Raw genomic sequence first — 17,501 nt, forward strand, 5'->3', positions numbered from 1 at the left:
GTAAAACTGCATTTTACAATGCGCTAAAATGGAGATTTACTATTTATCCTAACACTTAGAAGTAGTAAGCGCACTTATTAATTACCTAGACTATTGATAAAACTGAAGCTCTACTTCATGAACATTTTGTAATCAGAGCATTTGATAAAGAACGATAAAATTAAACAAGTCAACACTCAAATAAAAAATAAAAGTAAACAAGTATCATGTCGTGGTCAGCGAATACCCACCCCTTTGCATAAAAAGCATAAAGTTCTACTAAAATGAGCTCCTCTTTTTCTATGACGGGTATTTATTTGGGGTAAAGAACACCAACCAGTGAGGACAATACATTATCTAGACCCAAAGTTGTTGTTCGCATTATACTAGCGTGCCCGTCCCCGCGCTTTGCGGGGGGGGGGGGGGGTTAGAAGAAAGTCCAAGGATAGCCCGGGGCAGATCGCACCCTACAGGAGCGTCGGGGGACGCGCCTGATTCAGTTAAGTGTACGACTATAATGGCCCTATTGTATTCATAGTATATAGCATTGTTTAAAACGAGCATAGGCGCCACAGCGCTCACGGGATAGCCCGGGGCGCTAAATTGCATTAAATCGCACCCAGCAGGGGTACCGGAGGATGGGCCTGATTCAATTTTTTTTAAACAAACGTAGGTGCCACAGTACTACCCCTTACTCGCTATGCAGGACACCCGGTTAACGGATACCAAGTGCTAAGATAGCCGCTATGGAGCTCTGGGCGCCATCCGTATATTGACGAAAATCGCACCCTCCCGGGCCCCGCCCATTAAAAATGTAATTCTTTTTTCCGCAGAAATCTTCTCGTGAGTATTCTCATTTACTCCCCAAAGTTTCACGGCACTCGGGTGAACGGTGTCGAAACGCATCACTTTTATTTTTTATATACCATATATAGAGAAAAATCGCACCTTCTCGGGGCGCCGCCATCGAGAAATTTAAAAATATATTTTTGCAGAAACCACCCGCGGAGTGTTCTAATCAACTCCCAAAGTTTCATGGCGATCAGAGTAACGGTGTCAAATCGCAATCGACTTTTATTTTCTATATACCGTATATCGAGAGGAATCGAATCGCGTCCTGCCGGGGCGCCACCCCTGCGAATTCGATTTTTTTTTCTCAGAAACATCCCAAGGATTATTTTCAATAACTTTCCAGTTTCATAGCGATCGGATGAAAGGTATAGACAGACAGACAGACGTGATCAAACGACCCCTAAGTAGGTAGAAAAAACTAAATAATCACTGACGATGTGTAGTATTAAATCAGTTTTTTTTAGCATTCTTATGATCGAACGCGTAGGTCAAGGCAAATCAGATATATAGGAATATATAGGCCTATATAGATTTTAAAAGCTTTAAAAAATACACTACGCCTAAAAGCTCTACTTCCATTTTAAAACTTTCTCCAAATCAGAGGCGTAACGAAAGAGGGGGGTGCTTATGTCCCCGGGCGCCGACCCTATTATAGGGGCACCAAAATGGGTTGGAAAAAAATTAAAAGCTCATTTTAGCTGCAGTTTTAATTATAAACATAAAAAATATATGGGGGTGGGTGGGCGGCAAATAGAAAGCTTGTCCCCGGGCGCCGGGAGGGGTCACTACGCCTCTGCTCCATGTTAATCTACTCTTCGAATATTCAATTAGTAGCATAGCTTATTATTTTTTGTAGTGCTTGTAATATTCAATCGTTTACTGAAAGCTGCTTCAAAATTGTTTTAATGCTTGTATTTTAAAATTAACGCAACGCTTTAATCCGTTCATGAATCTTTAAATGTTATGGGGGGGGGGGGGGGTCCTCTTCCTTGTGTAAGGCTAGGTTTTCGTTAAAGTGGCGCCAAAATCAGTATATACAAATCAAAAAGCTAATTTTAAACAAAAAAACAGAACCATACACAGTTAAAGTTAAGAAAGTAATCTGCCTCAGGGCTTTACGCACCGATTTAAGTGTTTTCTTCTTCAAATATGTGGCACCAAAGCAAAACAAAAATTACGTAATACTGACTGGTAAAAAGCGATACTAAACCTTCTAACTGGGAGGGGGGTATTTTTTATTCACCCTGGGCCGCTACGCTTTTGGTCCTGATAGGGTTATAATATAGAAGTATCTAAAACCCTGAACTTCACGAGCGACACCTTTTAGTTGTACATTAAGTAGGCCGGAGCTATTACAATTTTGCACAGACAATCAGTTTTTTTAAACTAACAGCTTGGGTGGCGTTGTTTTTGTACATTCCATGCATTCATAAAACCAGAGGCGTAGCGAGGGGGGGGGGGGTGAGGACCGCACCGGGTGACACCGCTTAGGGGGGTGACACCAAGGGAAAAAAATAGCAAAATATATAGAGAAAAACTTGAAGGGGGGTGCAAATCGAAAGTTTGAGGGGGGGGTGCAAATCGCAAATTTGTCCCCGGGAATGGTCGCTACGTCTTTGGGGGGGTGACACCATTAAGTGCCGCACCGGGTGACACCCGACCTCGCTACGCCACTGCATAAAACTGTATTTTATTTTATTAAAATTGATAGATATCAATTATTTAATTAATATTAATAGCTATCAATAATTAAATTTTGATTAATCTGTTTCTGTGACCTCCACACATGAAAAGATAGTGTGAGCAGCACTATGACCAGTCGCCTTTACCTTCACTTCTTTAAGTCAGGTACCCAAACCTATCAGAGTTGGGTGGTAATTGGTAGTTATAGGGCTTGTAAGTCTCTTTGCTTCTCTTACTTAAAATTTGAAATCTCGTTAGCCATGGTCAGGTGAATTCTCAAAGTATCATTATCAGATTTTACGATTTTAAATAACTTAACAATAGCGTAAGGAACTTTTATTTCTTTTTTTTACCGATTTAATAAACATATTAACAATTGGTTTAAAAAATACTAGCTGGCTAGTATGATAAGAAGTTGGTGACCTACTTACAAGCCCTATACGGACTTAGGTCAGGGACCCGAAATCGAACAATCGCACACTCTATCATAACTCAATGAAATCCCATTATTATGTTAAATGTCGCATATACTCCCCTATAAATCTATAGCCGGTTAATGTATGCCTTGGACTACACTGATATTGCATTAGTTCCTTGGCCTCGAAAGACCATTGTTAATCCAGGCACAACATTTTGAGAAGAACCTGACGTTGGCCATGTATCATAACAATCTATCCACATTTGTGCTTTGGAAAAAAACTTCTGTGGACAAATACGCTGTGGAGAAACCACTTGTAGTCAAAACCTCGGTGTAGACCAGAGGCGTAGCGACCCTTCCCGCGGCCGGGGACAAACTTACAATTTGGCGCCCTCCCCCCCCCCCCATATATTTTTAAAATTTAGAATGCAAAACTGCAGCTAAAATGAGCTTTTACTTTTTTTTTCCAACCCATTTAGGCGCTCCCTAGGGTCGGCGCCCGGGTACATATGTTCCCCCCTCCCCCCGCTCTCGCTACGCCTCTGGTATGGACAAACTCACTAATCACATGTGTACAAAACCATTTGTGGTCAAAGTACCCGTGTGGAAAAAAATGTGTTGTCGAAAACTGGCAGTGGACATACCACCTGTGTTCAAACCCTTCTCTGGACAAACCGCTATTTAAATAAACATTGTATGAAAGTCGATTACGACTCATTTCTTTTATTTGACATATATATCATTTTATGTATTTCATTTTCCAACAGAAAATTAAGTAGGCTACCTAACGGTACAAAATAATATATAAATCAATCAGATTTCAGGAAAGCATGTAATTTATTTTATTCCATATGTGTTTCAAATATTTATGCAAGCTAATTTTAGTTTATCGTTTTGTTTTTCTTCTTGATTCAGTTAATTAATCCCAGACTTTGTGTTAATGTTTTTGTCTTTCGTATGACTATTTTTCTATTGTTATGTCTACTGTAGCAGACCAGCAGCAACAGAACGACGAGGAGCATAATGTGGACACTTCTGAGAGCAAGGTTAACACCAATGACCAGGTACCGGAACATCTCTCTGTCGTACAACATGCAGTATCCTCCTTCTGCTGACCACCGCAGGCACGTGCTGTCTATCACTTTACCAAACAGTATTGGTGACGGTAAGAGACCTGACAGGATATATGTGTATGGGTGTAATATATATATATATATATATATATATATATATATATATATATATATATATATATATATATATATATATATATCAATACAAGGTTTAAAGTAATTTTTAAAATTATAAAATTGATAGGTTGATTAAGATATTCAGCTAGCTTGGAATCAGTTTCAGTTATCTATAGAAATGATAAATTCACGAATATATTTTCATGTACTTAAGAGAATAACTATGCACAAATGTTTACAGCATTATGATATAAAAGTCAGTGTAATATATCCACACACTCACCCAATAAAGTTGTGGCAAAGTTAGAAGACCCAGCTGCCAGAGACTGGTCCCTTTGTGCTACCGATCTAATACATACATATATATATATATATATATATATATATATATATATATATATATATATATATATATATATATATATATATATATATATATATGTGTGTGTGTGTGTGTGTGTGTGTGTATACCCAAACACATACGCATATACGTATAGGTGCAAATACACATACACATACATCATTACAGACGAGACAACCCAAAACGACAAGTGAGATCTGCTTACCTTGCTACCATCATGTAAGATGGTATAATTGCCGATGTACCCGTCAGCATACCCGCTGATAAGATGACCAGAAAGGGAACGAAGTACGGACAGTTTAAACTGCACAGGCCTGGCTTGGCTTGACCGCCACTACTCACCTCTGTACAGTTGCTAAACATCTTTTAGGAGGGGGGGGGGGGCGGGGGGCGGCGGAAGGGGAGTAAGGGAAGGGTGGGGGGTATAGATTAAATTTATTTTTTTGAAAATATGATTGTATCATGTATTCATACTTATGCTATGTACATTGTGATGTATTTGTTTATATAAATTATTATTTTAAAATTGGAGTGCGATTTTTAAAAGCTATGTCTCAGTGATATTTGTATTGTATACATTAGTTGCTTTTGACGAGGTGTCTAGAAGCAAATGACTGTATAAATTTTATAACAATTGGTAAACAGAGATTTTACGTTTTATTCTACCAGGTTTGATGACGTATTCGAACGGTAGAGCTCATGTCTGATAACCCGGAAGTCTATAGTTCGAATCCCGGGTTCGAGCTCATTGAGAGTCCTTGAGTCCACCAAACTATGATGGATTTTTAATTTAAGTTATGACAAAGACGACTGGGCATAGTGCTGACCACACTACCCCTTCATATGCCTAGGTCAAAGAAACAGGTAACTCTACTTCATCTGTCACATGGACAGGCGAGTCCGTAGGGATAGCCTTGAGGACCACAAAGTATATTAAAAGATACTCAAACACATTATGTGACAATCAGACAGCGTAGTCGTATGGTAGAGCATATGGCTGCTAATCTGAAAGTCTCGAGTTTGAATCCCGGGTTCGTTTGGTGAACACCTCTGAGTCCACTTAGCTCTGACGGGTTCCTAACACCGGCTGGTCATAGTTCTTACCAAGCTATCCCTTGATATGCCGATGTCACTAAAAACAGGTGGACTCTACTTCACCTGCCCCGGCCGTAGACCGTCTGGCTCTAAAGGGTACTTTACTACTATAACACAAGCACATTGTGATCTCTTACTCTTGTTTTATGACTTAAAATTAACTTTTAATTTTCTCAAAAAAAAAAAAAACATTCCGTCTCTCACCTTGTTGGTTGAGTTGAGACACCCAGCCAAACACGGGGACAGGTAATCCTTGTTGTTGTCACCGCAGACGATAAACACGTCATCACCACAGCCACATGCGGCGCTGCTTCTAACCACAACACCACAGAAACCGTAGAGTAAACATACGCATATGTAAGAGAGATTACCTTCGGTTTTAAACCTTATCTTTCAGAGGCGTAGCGACCCTTCCCGGCGCCCGGGAACAAACTTTTCGATTTGCACTCCCCCTCAAGATTTTCATTTGCACCACCACCCCCCCTCAAACTTTTAATTTGCACCCCCCTCAACCTTTCAATTTATTTTTCCAACCCATTTTGGCGCCCCCTAAAGTCGGCGCCCGGGGACATATGTCCCCGCCCCTCCCCCCCCCCCTCGCTACGCTACTGTTATCTTATCGTTCTTTAAAATAGTATTTTTAATGATGCGAACATGCGATTTTACTACCTCCAAACTAAATAAATTAAAAAGTCATTTAAAACGTTAGGCCTATTTACAACAATGCCAGTTAACATAAAAACTATCACCGGAACAATATTTACCCTGTGTTTCCTAGACCCACAATGTCCGAATTCTCACACCCGAACACCAGGTAAGTCGTGTCTAGTGACCAGGTCACCGCGCAGACGACCAAGGTCATGATGACACAACCACGGAAGCCAAGCTTGAGGCGTGACGTGACGAATCCCCCCAGGAAAGTTCCAGTAGCCAGGGTGAAGATGATGATTAGACCTGAGGAGAAATTGGAATACAGGGTCTCTTCCAGACATCTCTTCGGGGGTGCTTCCCCCTCCCCCCCCCCCGAATGGAATTTATATAGGAAACATATACTTATACCAGTGTCCGCCCCACCCCTTCTGAAAGAAGTCACCCCGGAGAAAAAAGTCTGAAAGAAAAATTGTGGGAGTAGGTGTTGGACATTACTCCTCTATCAAATGTCCCCTGCATTACCCGGTTATCACTCACCCTCTATCAATTATCTGCCTGCCCAAAATGTAATCTTGAACCTAATCGTAACAATAACCCTAAAGCCTAAAGTAATGGTAGTGATAGCGCTAACTTGGAATGCCATCTAGAAAAAAAATATATTCAAATTCTCTCTGTATATATATATATATATATATATATATATATATATATATATATATATATATATATATATATATATATATATATATCTAATCTAATATATACAGCTCAGTTCTGTATGTAATGCATATGTTTGTCGTTGGAATTGTATGAATTTAAGTGTTAGAAAATTATCGTGCGCATTTGTCTAAATTTATGAGCTAAAAAATTACTATTGAAAGTGTTCGGAAATTATTTTCATTTTTCAAATTATAGTAATAATTGTCGGCATGTTCATTAAACACAAGTTTTAAAAAAATATCATCTTTTACAAAAATTCTAATTATGTCTTTATTTAGTCCTATAGCACTTACTTCCCTTTGATAAATTAGGAAAACAAAATTACTTCCCATTATAATACCATTGCATTTTGTGGAAAATAATTTACTTTTTAATTACTTTGTTTTGGTGTTGGGAAAAAAAAAAATAATTACATAATTAGCGGGGATTGATCAAGTGCAAATGTTGTAGGTATTTTACGGATAAGCTTGGAGTATTAAAATTGTTCATTAAATTAAAACAGGCGCGTTCGTTTAAGTGAGTGCAAAAGACTATGAATAAGTTGGGGTACTATAGTCGTTCATTAAGCTAAAACAGGTGATTCCGCCCCGGGCGTTTATGTTCGCGTTAGTGTTTTCTTTGTGTTTAGGTGGGTTTGCGTTAGTGGTTTCGTTTTGATTTGGTTCGTTTTTGTTCTTTCTTTTTTCGTTTTTGTTTGTGTTTTTTTTTGTTTGGGTTTGTATTTGTGTTTTTGGTTGGTTTTGCGTTTGGATTTGGTTTGTTTTCGTTTGCTTTTTCGTTGTTTTTTTTTTGTTGGTATTGGTGTTTGTGGTTGGGTTTGTTGTTAGGTTTTTGTTTTCGTTTGCTTTTTTGTTTGTTTTTTCTTTGTGTTTGTATTGGTGTTTGTGGTTGTGGTTGGGTTTGTTGTTAGGTTTTTGTTTTCGTTTGTATTTGTAATTGTGTTAGCGTTATGTTTGCGTTTTGTTGTTTTGGTTGGTTGTGGTTTGGGTGGACAATGCCGGGTTTATGATGATTACTAAACACACAGGTAATGGCCTTTATCAGAAAGGTTTTTCACAGAAGCCAGAGCAGGGCCTGGCCGGGACGGCTAGTATATATATATATATATATATATATATATATATATATATATATATATATATATATATATATATATATATATATATATATATATATGTGTGTGTGTGTGTGTGTGTATATGTACAGAGAGAATTTGAACCCTGTACTACATGAACATTTCCTGCCAACGCCGCTACAGAACACGAAGCTCTAAATCTAAAACCACATAGACTAAAAAAAAAACGCCTTTATACGTAGGCCATATATATTTTTTACCTGTAGTTAGGCTGACCTGCTGGGGTGTTTTATTGAACTGCACCTCGATGTACTTCTGAGCAAAAGCGTACCACCCGGAGAAGGCCAGGCCTTCAATGACCCTGCTCAAGGCCGAAAGGACGTACAGGGGCTGGCGGAGAATGCGCCACAGTGACTTGGGCATTTCTGGAATCATGAGAAGCCGTAAAGCGAGAATTTTTTTAAATAACAAATACGGTAGAATGGGTGTGGGTGGATTTAGTGAAGGAGTGAATGGGGAAGAATGGGGGTGGATGTTGTTTATATTTTGTGTTCACAACGGTGGATTAAAGTATTACGAGCCGACCCGCGGCGTATCATACGCCGCTATTTAGTTGTTTTATTTTCTACTTTTCAGTAATTCATAATTTGTGAATTCGACAGTACCAATGTTGCCACTGAAAATATTTGCTTTGAATTTAAAACACTATCAGTAGGTCGTTAAGGACGATAACCCCCCCCCCTACACCCCACCCTCCTTTTCCCCTACCCTACACCCCCCCCCCCCCTCGTGAAAGCAGACTCCTCTTAGTTAACTCCCCTAAGTTTAAAATCGTTTCAAACTAAATTATCTGCCCCTAATAGCCGTCACTAAACCCGGCTCTACGATTGTAAACATTTAGCGTGAACCACAGCTCACCAGACCATATGGGGCTGGTAGGGATATGCCTAGACAGGAAGAGAGGGGGCTGCTATGCGTGCTTACAGCTTGGTGTTTTCTATGGTCTCCATAAAGAGAATTATATATATATATATAGATTAAACTTAAGCATTTCTATTTCAACGGCGAGTGTTAGAGCGCTTGAGTGCTTCTGTCGAAAATTTAAAGTTCTGATCTCGTTTTTTTTTTTTTTGGCTTTTCCGGGAAATCCAGGAAGGAATTCCGGGAATTTTTTTTTGGCCCACAATCATCCTCGGAACTTGCTTAACATATTTGCTTTTTGGAACTAGTCCTCGGTATTGCTTCGTTGAGGAGGAGATACGACTTAGATACGACTTAAAGCTGCGGACACACATCCAGAAATGACGAGTTAATAATCGCAATTGTCCAGTAAGGAAATTGCGCTAAAATACTTACCTAAAAATGCATTTTTTACTGCTCCAGTTTTTCCTGCTTTTCGATTTCCGTGTTTCTCCTCGTCCAACTTGGCAAACCTGATGTGTCTTGGAAAGAAAGCGATTGGCAGAGAAAACAGGCAACAAGCCACGCCTACTATGACAAAGCCAAGCCACCACGCGCCAACCCATCTTTGGTCACTTTTTGAAATTGTTGTATCTGTAATTTAAAAAAAAATATTAGTATTAATCCTACCTTACCTTTGTCCAAGAATCAGATCAGTGCCGGCGCCAGGTCATTTAGCGCCCTAGGCAAAACTTATTAAAACGCCCCCTTTTACACAAATTGATTACTAAAACATATGTATAAGAAAACAATTAATTAAAAGTAACATATCAAATTTTACTTGCCTCCTTCGTCTTAAAAGTTTGTACTAATTCCTTCAATTCCAGTATACAGGCGTAATTACATTTTATTGAAATTGTTGCTTAGTCCACGAATCTACTTTGTACTTTACATAGCCCCCCCCCACCCCACCCACTAAGAAAATTTTAAGTGCCCCCCCCCCCCCCACTCCCGGGAAAAAAGTCTGAAAAAAACCCACTGAAAAAAAAATCTTGTAGTGTTGGGCTCTCTGCAGTCCTCCCAAGGTGAGTTCTAAAACGGAACGAACCTGTTTTAAGCTTGACTGTCTTTAGTTATAATTGTAAAATGTCTATATTGTGTGATTATGTAATGATTTTTTTATTATTTTATTTTGAAAAATAAAAGGTTATAAATTTTATAGATTCCAGCCTAAAATTGTTATATATGAATCCTTTAGGAGAGGGTGATAAATATGAAAAGACAATTAATTAGAAGTTTAATTTAAGACTAAGGCTGTATGTCTATTAACATTAAGTGCTGCAATCTACCAAACTATTTTGTTTAGAACTTAAATTAAGCGCTATATAATTTTTACAATAGTAAATAATAACTTAAAGTTGTATTTATAAGTAAGCGGTCACCCTAAGGTGTAGGAATTTGAAAGGAATGTAAAGTTAAGCAACAAATTATCTCCCATTTGAAAATGCAAACGACAAAATTTTATTCAAGGGAAATAACTTTCACATGAATAGCTAAATTAACCAAGTGTAACTAAGACATGTTTGAAAAACACAATTAAACCTTCTAAATTTCATTACGTATTAATTATAACAAATATTTTTATATTAGTTATGTAACTTTGTGAAAACAATATATTTTATCGATTGAATACTCAACTGTGGGTTTTGTTTAAAAGTCTTAAAACGGTAGCTGTATTGTAACATACTTCTTTTCAATTTCGATGACTTCCATTAATTGACATCTTTACGGTTAGCAAATAAATGAAATTGAAATTTTGGATCCCCGAAATAAAGGGACATCTAATAGAAAATCAAACACGGTTAACAGTGTTAGACATTGCTGGAATTATTGATTAAATGTAAAAAAAAAATAATTTGAAAAAACAAAGTTTACGGTTAGTTATAAATTTCATCCTATTTAATATTATGTATTATTATTAATACTTTAAGAGTGGTAATATAGATTCGAAAAAAAAACTAAAGATTTTTCAACTAGAGAACGTCTACCTTTCTTTGTAGTGTGTTCCGTACTAAATTAAAATAATCTAGCTTACGATGAATTCGATTACTCGATATACTCTACTACATTCACAACATCAAACTTCGATACCTAAACATAACTAGACTCGATGCTCCAGAACTACGACACCAACTCGCTTAACTTCACCAAGCTCTATAAACCGTACTTCCAATCAACAACGATTTCACTGGACCTACTACTACACGTTAACAGTCAACACCATTCGATACCTTAATACCACAAGAACCAATACTCCAGAACTACGATACTTCCTCATCTGTATTCTCATTTCTCTATTACTTACCAATCAAATTCCATTAAACCTTCAACTACAAAACAGCCGAATAAAAATTATGACACTTTAACACTTCGATACTTTATACCTAAACCGCCGTTACTCCCAAATCTAAACGATTCATCAAAACTTACCAAACAAGTACAATACTTTGAACACCCCGTCATTACATAAATGTACACCAGAACAGATTTCTAATTCAAAGTCAGAGAAAACGAGACTTACAAGCATTATTAAAATTAGATAACCTTTTGAAATGTTCGAAATTTAAATTAAGAACTCATTTAATTGTTTTCTACATCAATTAGAAAGACAAAGTGACTGGTAAAAAGCGCCGCGACCTCTCCAAATTAGGGAGGTGGGATTACATTTTCACCATCAGGAATAAATATAGGCCTATATAGACCTAATTTTGGGGTGGGGTGCAAAATTGATAGTTCGTCCTGTGTGCCGAAATAGATCGCTACTCCTTTATAAAAGTTTTTCAATATTGGGTACTTTTTGATAATAGCAATTAAACAGTTTGCGCCCCCCCCCCTAGGGATGGCGCCCTAGGCGACCGCCTAGTTCGCCTTATAGGTAGCGCCGGCCCTGCCAAGAATAGACTTCCGAAAAAATAGGAATCGTTTGTTAATAGGAGTTCATCCGTTTTAATTTTCAGCTAAGGTCAAGGTTAGGGCTATGTATATAATATATAAATAAATACACACACACACACACATATATATATATATATATATATATATATATATATATATATATATATATATATATATATATATATATATATATATATATATATATAATATAATCTATAATATAAGCGGGCTGAGCGTGTCCTTCCTTCCGTCCGTCATCGCTATAGATTTTGGGACTATAAAAGTAAACTGCGCACCACGCTGTGCTTTTCAGTGCACCGCAGTGTCTTATTATATGTATTAGAGTAGGGTTTGTTTATATAGCGGCAAAGAGCTATTTTATAATTTCCACTGTTTGTACAATTTTGCATAACGTAAAGAGAATATTAAATACACGCACACTGCTAAAACATATTAAAAGGATCAATGTCAAATATCGTTTTCGTTAATATTCCCAGAAAAAGTGGATACATTTTAATAACAGTAGGGTAGAAAAATCTAATTAAACTGCTTAGTAATTTTGCCAATGGAGGTAATTCAAAGATAAATTGAACTCACGCTAAAAATGTGAATGCAAAATCTGCAAGACGGAATAATTGTTCGAATAATATAATTAGCAAAATGTGAATGCAAATTATGCAGACGTGTAAGAGTACATTATTGTTGGAATATTATTATTAGCATTGATTGATAAAAGGCTATCTTTTATTTATTTTATTCACTGAATGTACTGTATACTAATTATAATTTTTAATCAACTATTCCGCACCATTATAGACATTGGGTGCGCAATGGTTTTAGTTATGAAACTCAATTGTAAATTTTTAAATTAAAATAATGGGGAAAAAATGCGTGAATTGATAAAGTGATATATGGTAGGTAAACACGGATATTTTAAATATTGCCTATTTTTTATTGTATATTATTTATTATTATTCTATCTTTCGGTTTGCGGACAAGCTGGGGTTTTATAAGAGAGGCGTAGCTAGGGGGGGGGGGGGTTGGAAATCGAAAGCTTTAGGGAGGGGGAGGGGGGTAGGGTGCAAATCGAAAGTTTGAGGGGGTTGCAAATCAAAAGTTTGAGCGGGGGGAATTTCAAATCAAAAGTGGTGCAAATCGAAAGTCTGAGGGGAATGCAAATCAAAAGTTTAAGGGGATGGGTGGAAATTGAAATTTTGAGGGGAGGGGGTGCAAATCGTAAGTTTGAGGGAGGGTCAAATCGAAAGTTTGTCACCGGGCGCCGGAAAGGGTCGCAACGCCTCTGTTTTTTAGTCATTCACTGTGTCAGACGCGCCCGCCGGGACTCGGAAAGGGCGCGATTTGGCGCTACGGGCTAGACTGTGAGCAATATGCCTTTATGCTTGCATTTAAATTGTGTTTATGTTATGAGTGTTGTGTTCGTTTTTCGTTGTTTTTTTTGCGTTCGTTCGTTTGTGTTGTGTTTAGTTTTGTTTTGTTCCAAAGTTGGTATATTTAAAAATGATTTACCGTGGCGGAGCACGGGATACAGCTAGTCTATAATATAAGCGGGCTGAGCGTGTGTCAGTCCTTCCTTCCTTCTGTCATCGCTATAGCTTTTGGAACCATAAAAGTAAACATTCGCACCATGCAGTGCTTTTCAGTGCACCGCAGTGTCTTATTATAAGTAATAGAGTAGGGTTTGTTTATATAGCGGCATAGAGCTATTTTATAATTGCCACGGTTTTTACTCTTTCGCATAACGTCAAGAAAATATTAAATACACGCAAACTGCTAAAACGTATTAAAAAGATTAATGTCAAATATCATTTTCGTTTAGGTTCCCAGAAAAAGTGGATACATTTCCATAAAAGTAGGTCGAAAAAACTAATTAATTCAACTTTTTTTTGTGGTAATTTTTTCAAGGGAGGTAATTTGAAAATATATTTAACTCAACAATAATTTAAGTTAATCTTTTTTTTTATTACTACCGCATTGATTAGTCTATATTAAGGTTCATAATTAAAAGAGAAAAATGTTAAGATTATTTATACTATTTTCTAATTAGTCTATCATTTCTCAAAATCACTATTTTTTGTTTTTGTTTTTTGGTGTTAACAGATGGTGAAATTTTATAATTATAGTATAGAGAATGCTGGAAAGACTCTCTCTAGGCGCGGACGCCTGGGAAAAGCGTGTTTTTCGGTGGTAATTCTAATTACATTGCCAATGTGTTTTCTTAGAACCATAAAAGTAAACACCACTTGCCGTACATTCATTTGCATCGCATTGTTTTATTGTAAGTTATGGAGTAGGATCTATTTATGTGACTTAAATTTTTAATGTTGGAAAGGCTGTCTTTGGGCGCGGACGCCTAAAAAAGCGTGTTGTTTGGTGGTGATTCTAATGTTGTGGTTGTGTTGTTGTTTTTTTTTGGTTGTGTTGTGGTTGTGTTGTGGTTGTTTTTTGGTTGTGTTGTGGTTGTTTTTTGGTTGTGTTGTGGTTGATTTTTGGTTGTGTTGTGGTTGTTTTGTGGTTGCGTTGTGGCTGTGTTGTGGTTGTGTTTTTGTTGTGGTTGTGTTGTAGTTGTGGTTGTGTTGTGGTTGTGTTGTGGTTGTGTTGTGGCTGTGTTGTGGTTGTGTTGAAGTTGTGGTTGTGTTGTGGTTGTGTTGTAGTTTTGTTGTGGTTGTGTTGTGGTTGTATTGTGGTTGTGTTGTAGTTTTGTTGTGGTTGTGTTGTGGTTTTGTTGTGGTTGTGTTGTGGTTGTGTTGTGTTGTGGTTGTGTTGTGGTTGTGTTGTGGTTGTGTTGTGTTTGTGGTTGTGTTTTTTGTGTTTGTGTTGTTTTTGTTTGTTTTGTTCTTTTCCAAAGTTGGTACATTTAAAAAAGATTTACCGTGGCGGAGCACGGGATGCAGCTAGTATATATATACTCGTCCACCTATGTGTCTCTACCAGACTTTTTTCCAGGGGGGGGGGGGGGGGCACTTGATAATTATATTTTCGGGGGACCGGACAAGATATTCCGGGAAGGGGGGGGGGGGGGACCGGGCGGACACTGGTAAAAGTATATATTTTCTTTATAAATTCCATTTCGTTCGGGGGGGGGGGGGCGCTAAACTTTCTTCGGGTGGCTCCGCCTGGAAGAAACTCTGTATATATATATATATATATATATATATATATATATATATATATATATATATATATATATATTTATTTATTTATTTATTTATTTATTTATATCAATATTTACATTTTAGGTCAACCGGAAGCGAACTGACATAACTTCCCAGTAAAAAAGCTATTGGCGGCCCAAAAAACATGGCGGTGAAAGAACTTCCTGAAACAAAAACAAAATATAATTGCTTTTATAACGGCTGTAACAGTGCAAGTCACGCGAATAAAAGCATAATTTGCCAATTAGTTACATTTCATACCCCCGTCAATATGAACTATTTTGACATTACCTAAGTATAATCCGGATTTGTTCTTGTCTTTTATGTTTGTCTCCACGTAATGAGTCAGTAGAGGAATCCTGTAGGATTTCACTATCCCACAGCAGACGGATGCCAGGACAAACACCCAGAATGCCCACGGAAGTCCTGCTGGGATGTGTGTAACGTCTAAAGGACTAGACACTGCACCGGAAGAGTGAATTCCGTGCTCAGAAATGTCCAGATCTGTTAAATTTGTGCCGGAAATGACGCTGTCTTCTGGCAGACAGAGGTATTTCGAAAATGTGTTTTCAGTGTCGTTGTGCTGGATGTTCATAAGTGAGGATGCTGAAATCGGGATAGGTTGTATTAAAAGACGATACAGTAATAATTCGATACATACAAAAGTCGCTACAGTGTCTAGCTTTTTACTGCTTAGCTCTGAAGTAGGTAAAAAAATGTAATAAATTCTGGGGCAATATGTCATATAAAATATACCTGTTATAGTTTATAATTCAACAAAACAATTGATTTTTTATTCTGACGAAGACATAATAATATGGTCGAGACGTTGTTTCCTAATTTAAAATAAAGAGTAAAGGGTAAGAATCCTCTTCAGACCTAGCGATGCATTGTGCAGATGAAGTAGAGTTCATATGTTTCTTGACAGCCTATTGCCTATTTTAGAGACATAAGTATTATGAAGTCGTATCAATACGTAGTCGGACGGTAGAGCACACTACTGATAACCCAAATTTTCGAGATCAGCTTTAGGGCTCTAGTCCGTATAGCGGCCATGTGCCCACACAGCTCTGACTCAGGTTTGGGGAAAATAAAGTCGGCTAGATAGAGCGCTGACCGCACTATCCCTCCATTATCCGAGATCACAGAAAAAATGAACTCAACTTTTTTTTACCCAGTTGACATCCAGGCTCGAAAGTGTAACTTTAAACTTTATATATATATATATATATATATATATATATATATATATATATATATATATATATATATATATATATATATATATATATATATATATATATATATATATATATATATATATATATATACATATATATACAAACTTTATTCTTGCCTTGCCAGACCTTGGGCTGCATCAGCTTCCCCAGTGACATCACCATGGCCATGACCCCAAAGATGACCCCTGACACAGACAGCAGTCTCGGGATGTGCAGGTATTTGCCAAAATGGCTGCCGAACAGGACGGCTACCAGGTAGCCTATCTCGTTGCTGCTCATGATAAGACCTGGGGGATAGAAAACATTGGGCAGCTGACCATTGAGACCGCACCTTTTGACACCCTTACTTCACTGATCTAGTAGACAAACTAACACCCTGACCTCAAGTAAACTCAGTTACTTTGGGAAGTTGTTGAAAAATATTCCTGGGGAGGTTTCTCACTTTCTGTGTGTGGGGGGGGGGGATTAAATTTCTCCTGAGAGCATTTTGGCGATTACGTTTGTTTTAATGGTGCAATACATTATGGATATAATGGACTTCTATGATCATTCACTAATATTCTTGAAAATATAAACGGATTTCTGAGATTTTTACGTCTAAAATTGTATTAATTTTTTAAAATACATTTTAATTTAAAAAGTCTATTATCTTTTTTTTTTGGGGGGGGGGGGGGGGATCAAACATTTAGACAAGTTGGTTTCTGAAACTTGTCACATTTTGCAGTCATCCATTCGGGCTACTGTTCTTTTCGGGCAAAAAATGACAATTCGGGAAAACGACCCCCGGGCTAATGGTGTTCAAGCAAGGGTCTCTCGTGTAAACGTCTGGCATCCAAGTTGAACATGCAGAGTCACGGTGAATTACCGACCGCCTTAAACAGTAATGTACTTGAATTATTTTCCACGACTTTTACACCAAGTTTAGTATTTAATTTTTAAATGAAAGAAGTGTCTGTGAATTTTAATAAATGAAGATTAAGAGTTTTTATGCAATTACTAAATACTTTTACAATGGCCTATTGCATGTTTTTGTTCATATCCGTTATTTTTTTCGAAAAGGGAAAAAAAAACAAAAAAAAATAATTAATTCTTAAATCGGTCTGTCTTCATATAAATATGTACCTGTTTTGCTGCTGGATATGCCCAGATGACGTTCTATAGAAGAGATTTGAGATCCCAGCAAAATGCCCATCGCTGTCATCCAAATA

The 17,501-nt window shown here is 37.4% G+C and overlaps 1 protein-coding gene and 1 long non-coding RNA gene across 2 annotated transcripts; both read right to left on the reverse strand.

The window, feature by feature from the left end:
• Positions 1-3,917: 3,917 nt before the first annotated feature.
• Positions 3,918-4,817, reverse strand: LOC131930173 (uncharacterized). The gene is made up of 3 exons (XR_009384091.1): positions 4,689-4,817; positions 4,406-4,470; positions 3,918-4,106 (listed from the first exon to the last, which is right to left on the reverse strand). It is a non-coding gene; the product is annotated as an uncharacterized LOC131930173 (long non-coding RNA).
• Positions 4,818-6,338: 1,521 nt separating this feature from the next.
• On the reverse strand, positions 6,339-17,485 carry LOC131930172 (solute carrier organic anion transporter family member 1B3). The gene is made up of 7 exons (XM_059286588.1): positions 17,416-17,485; positions 16,410-16,580; positions 15,344-15,658; positions 15,130-15,216; positions 9,381-9,578; positions 8,285-8,449; positions 6,339-6,532 (listed from the first exon to the last, which is right to left on the reverse strand). The coding sequence occupies exons 1-7, from the start codon at positions 17,483-17,485 to the stop codon at positions 6,339-6,341; spliced, it is 1,200 nt and encodes a 399-aa protein (XP_059142571.1).
• Positions 17,486-17,501: the final 16 nt, after the last annotated feature.

Source organism: Physella acuta, unplaced genomic scaffold, assembly GCF_028476545.2.
Source record: "Physella acuta isolate Inbredline_101_S28 unplaced genomic scaffold, ASM2847654v3 ptg001730l, whole genome shotgun sequence".
Classification (NCBI taxonomy): domain Eukaryota; kingdom Metazoa; phylum Mollusca; class Gastropoda; family Physidae; genus Physella; species Physella acuta.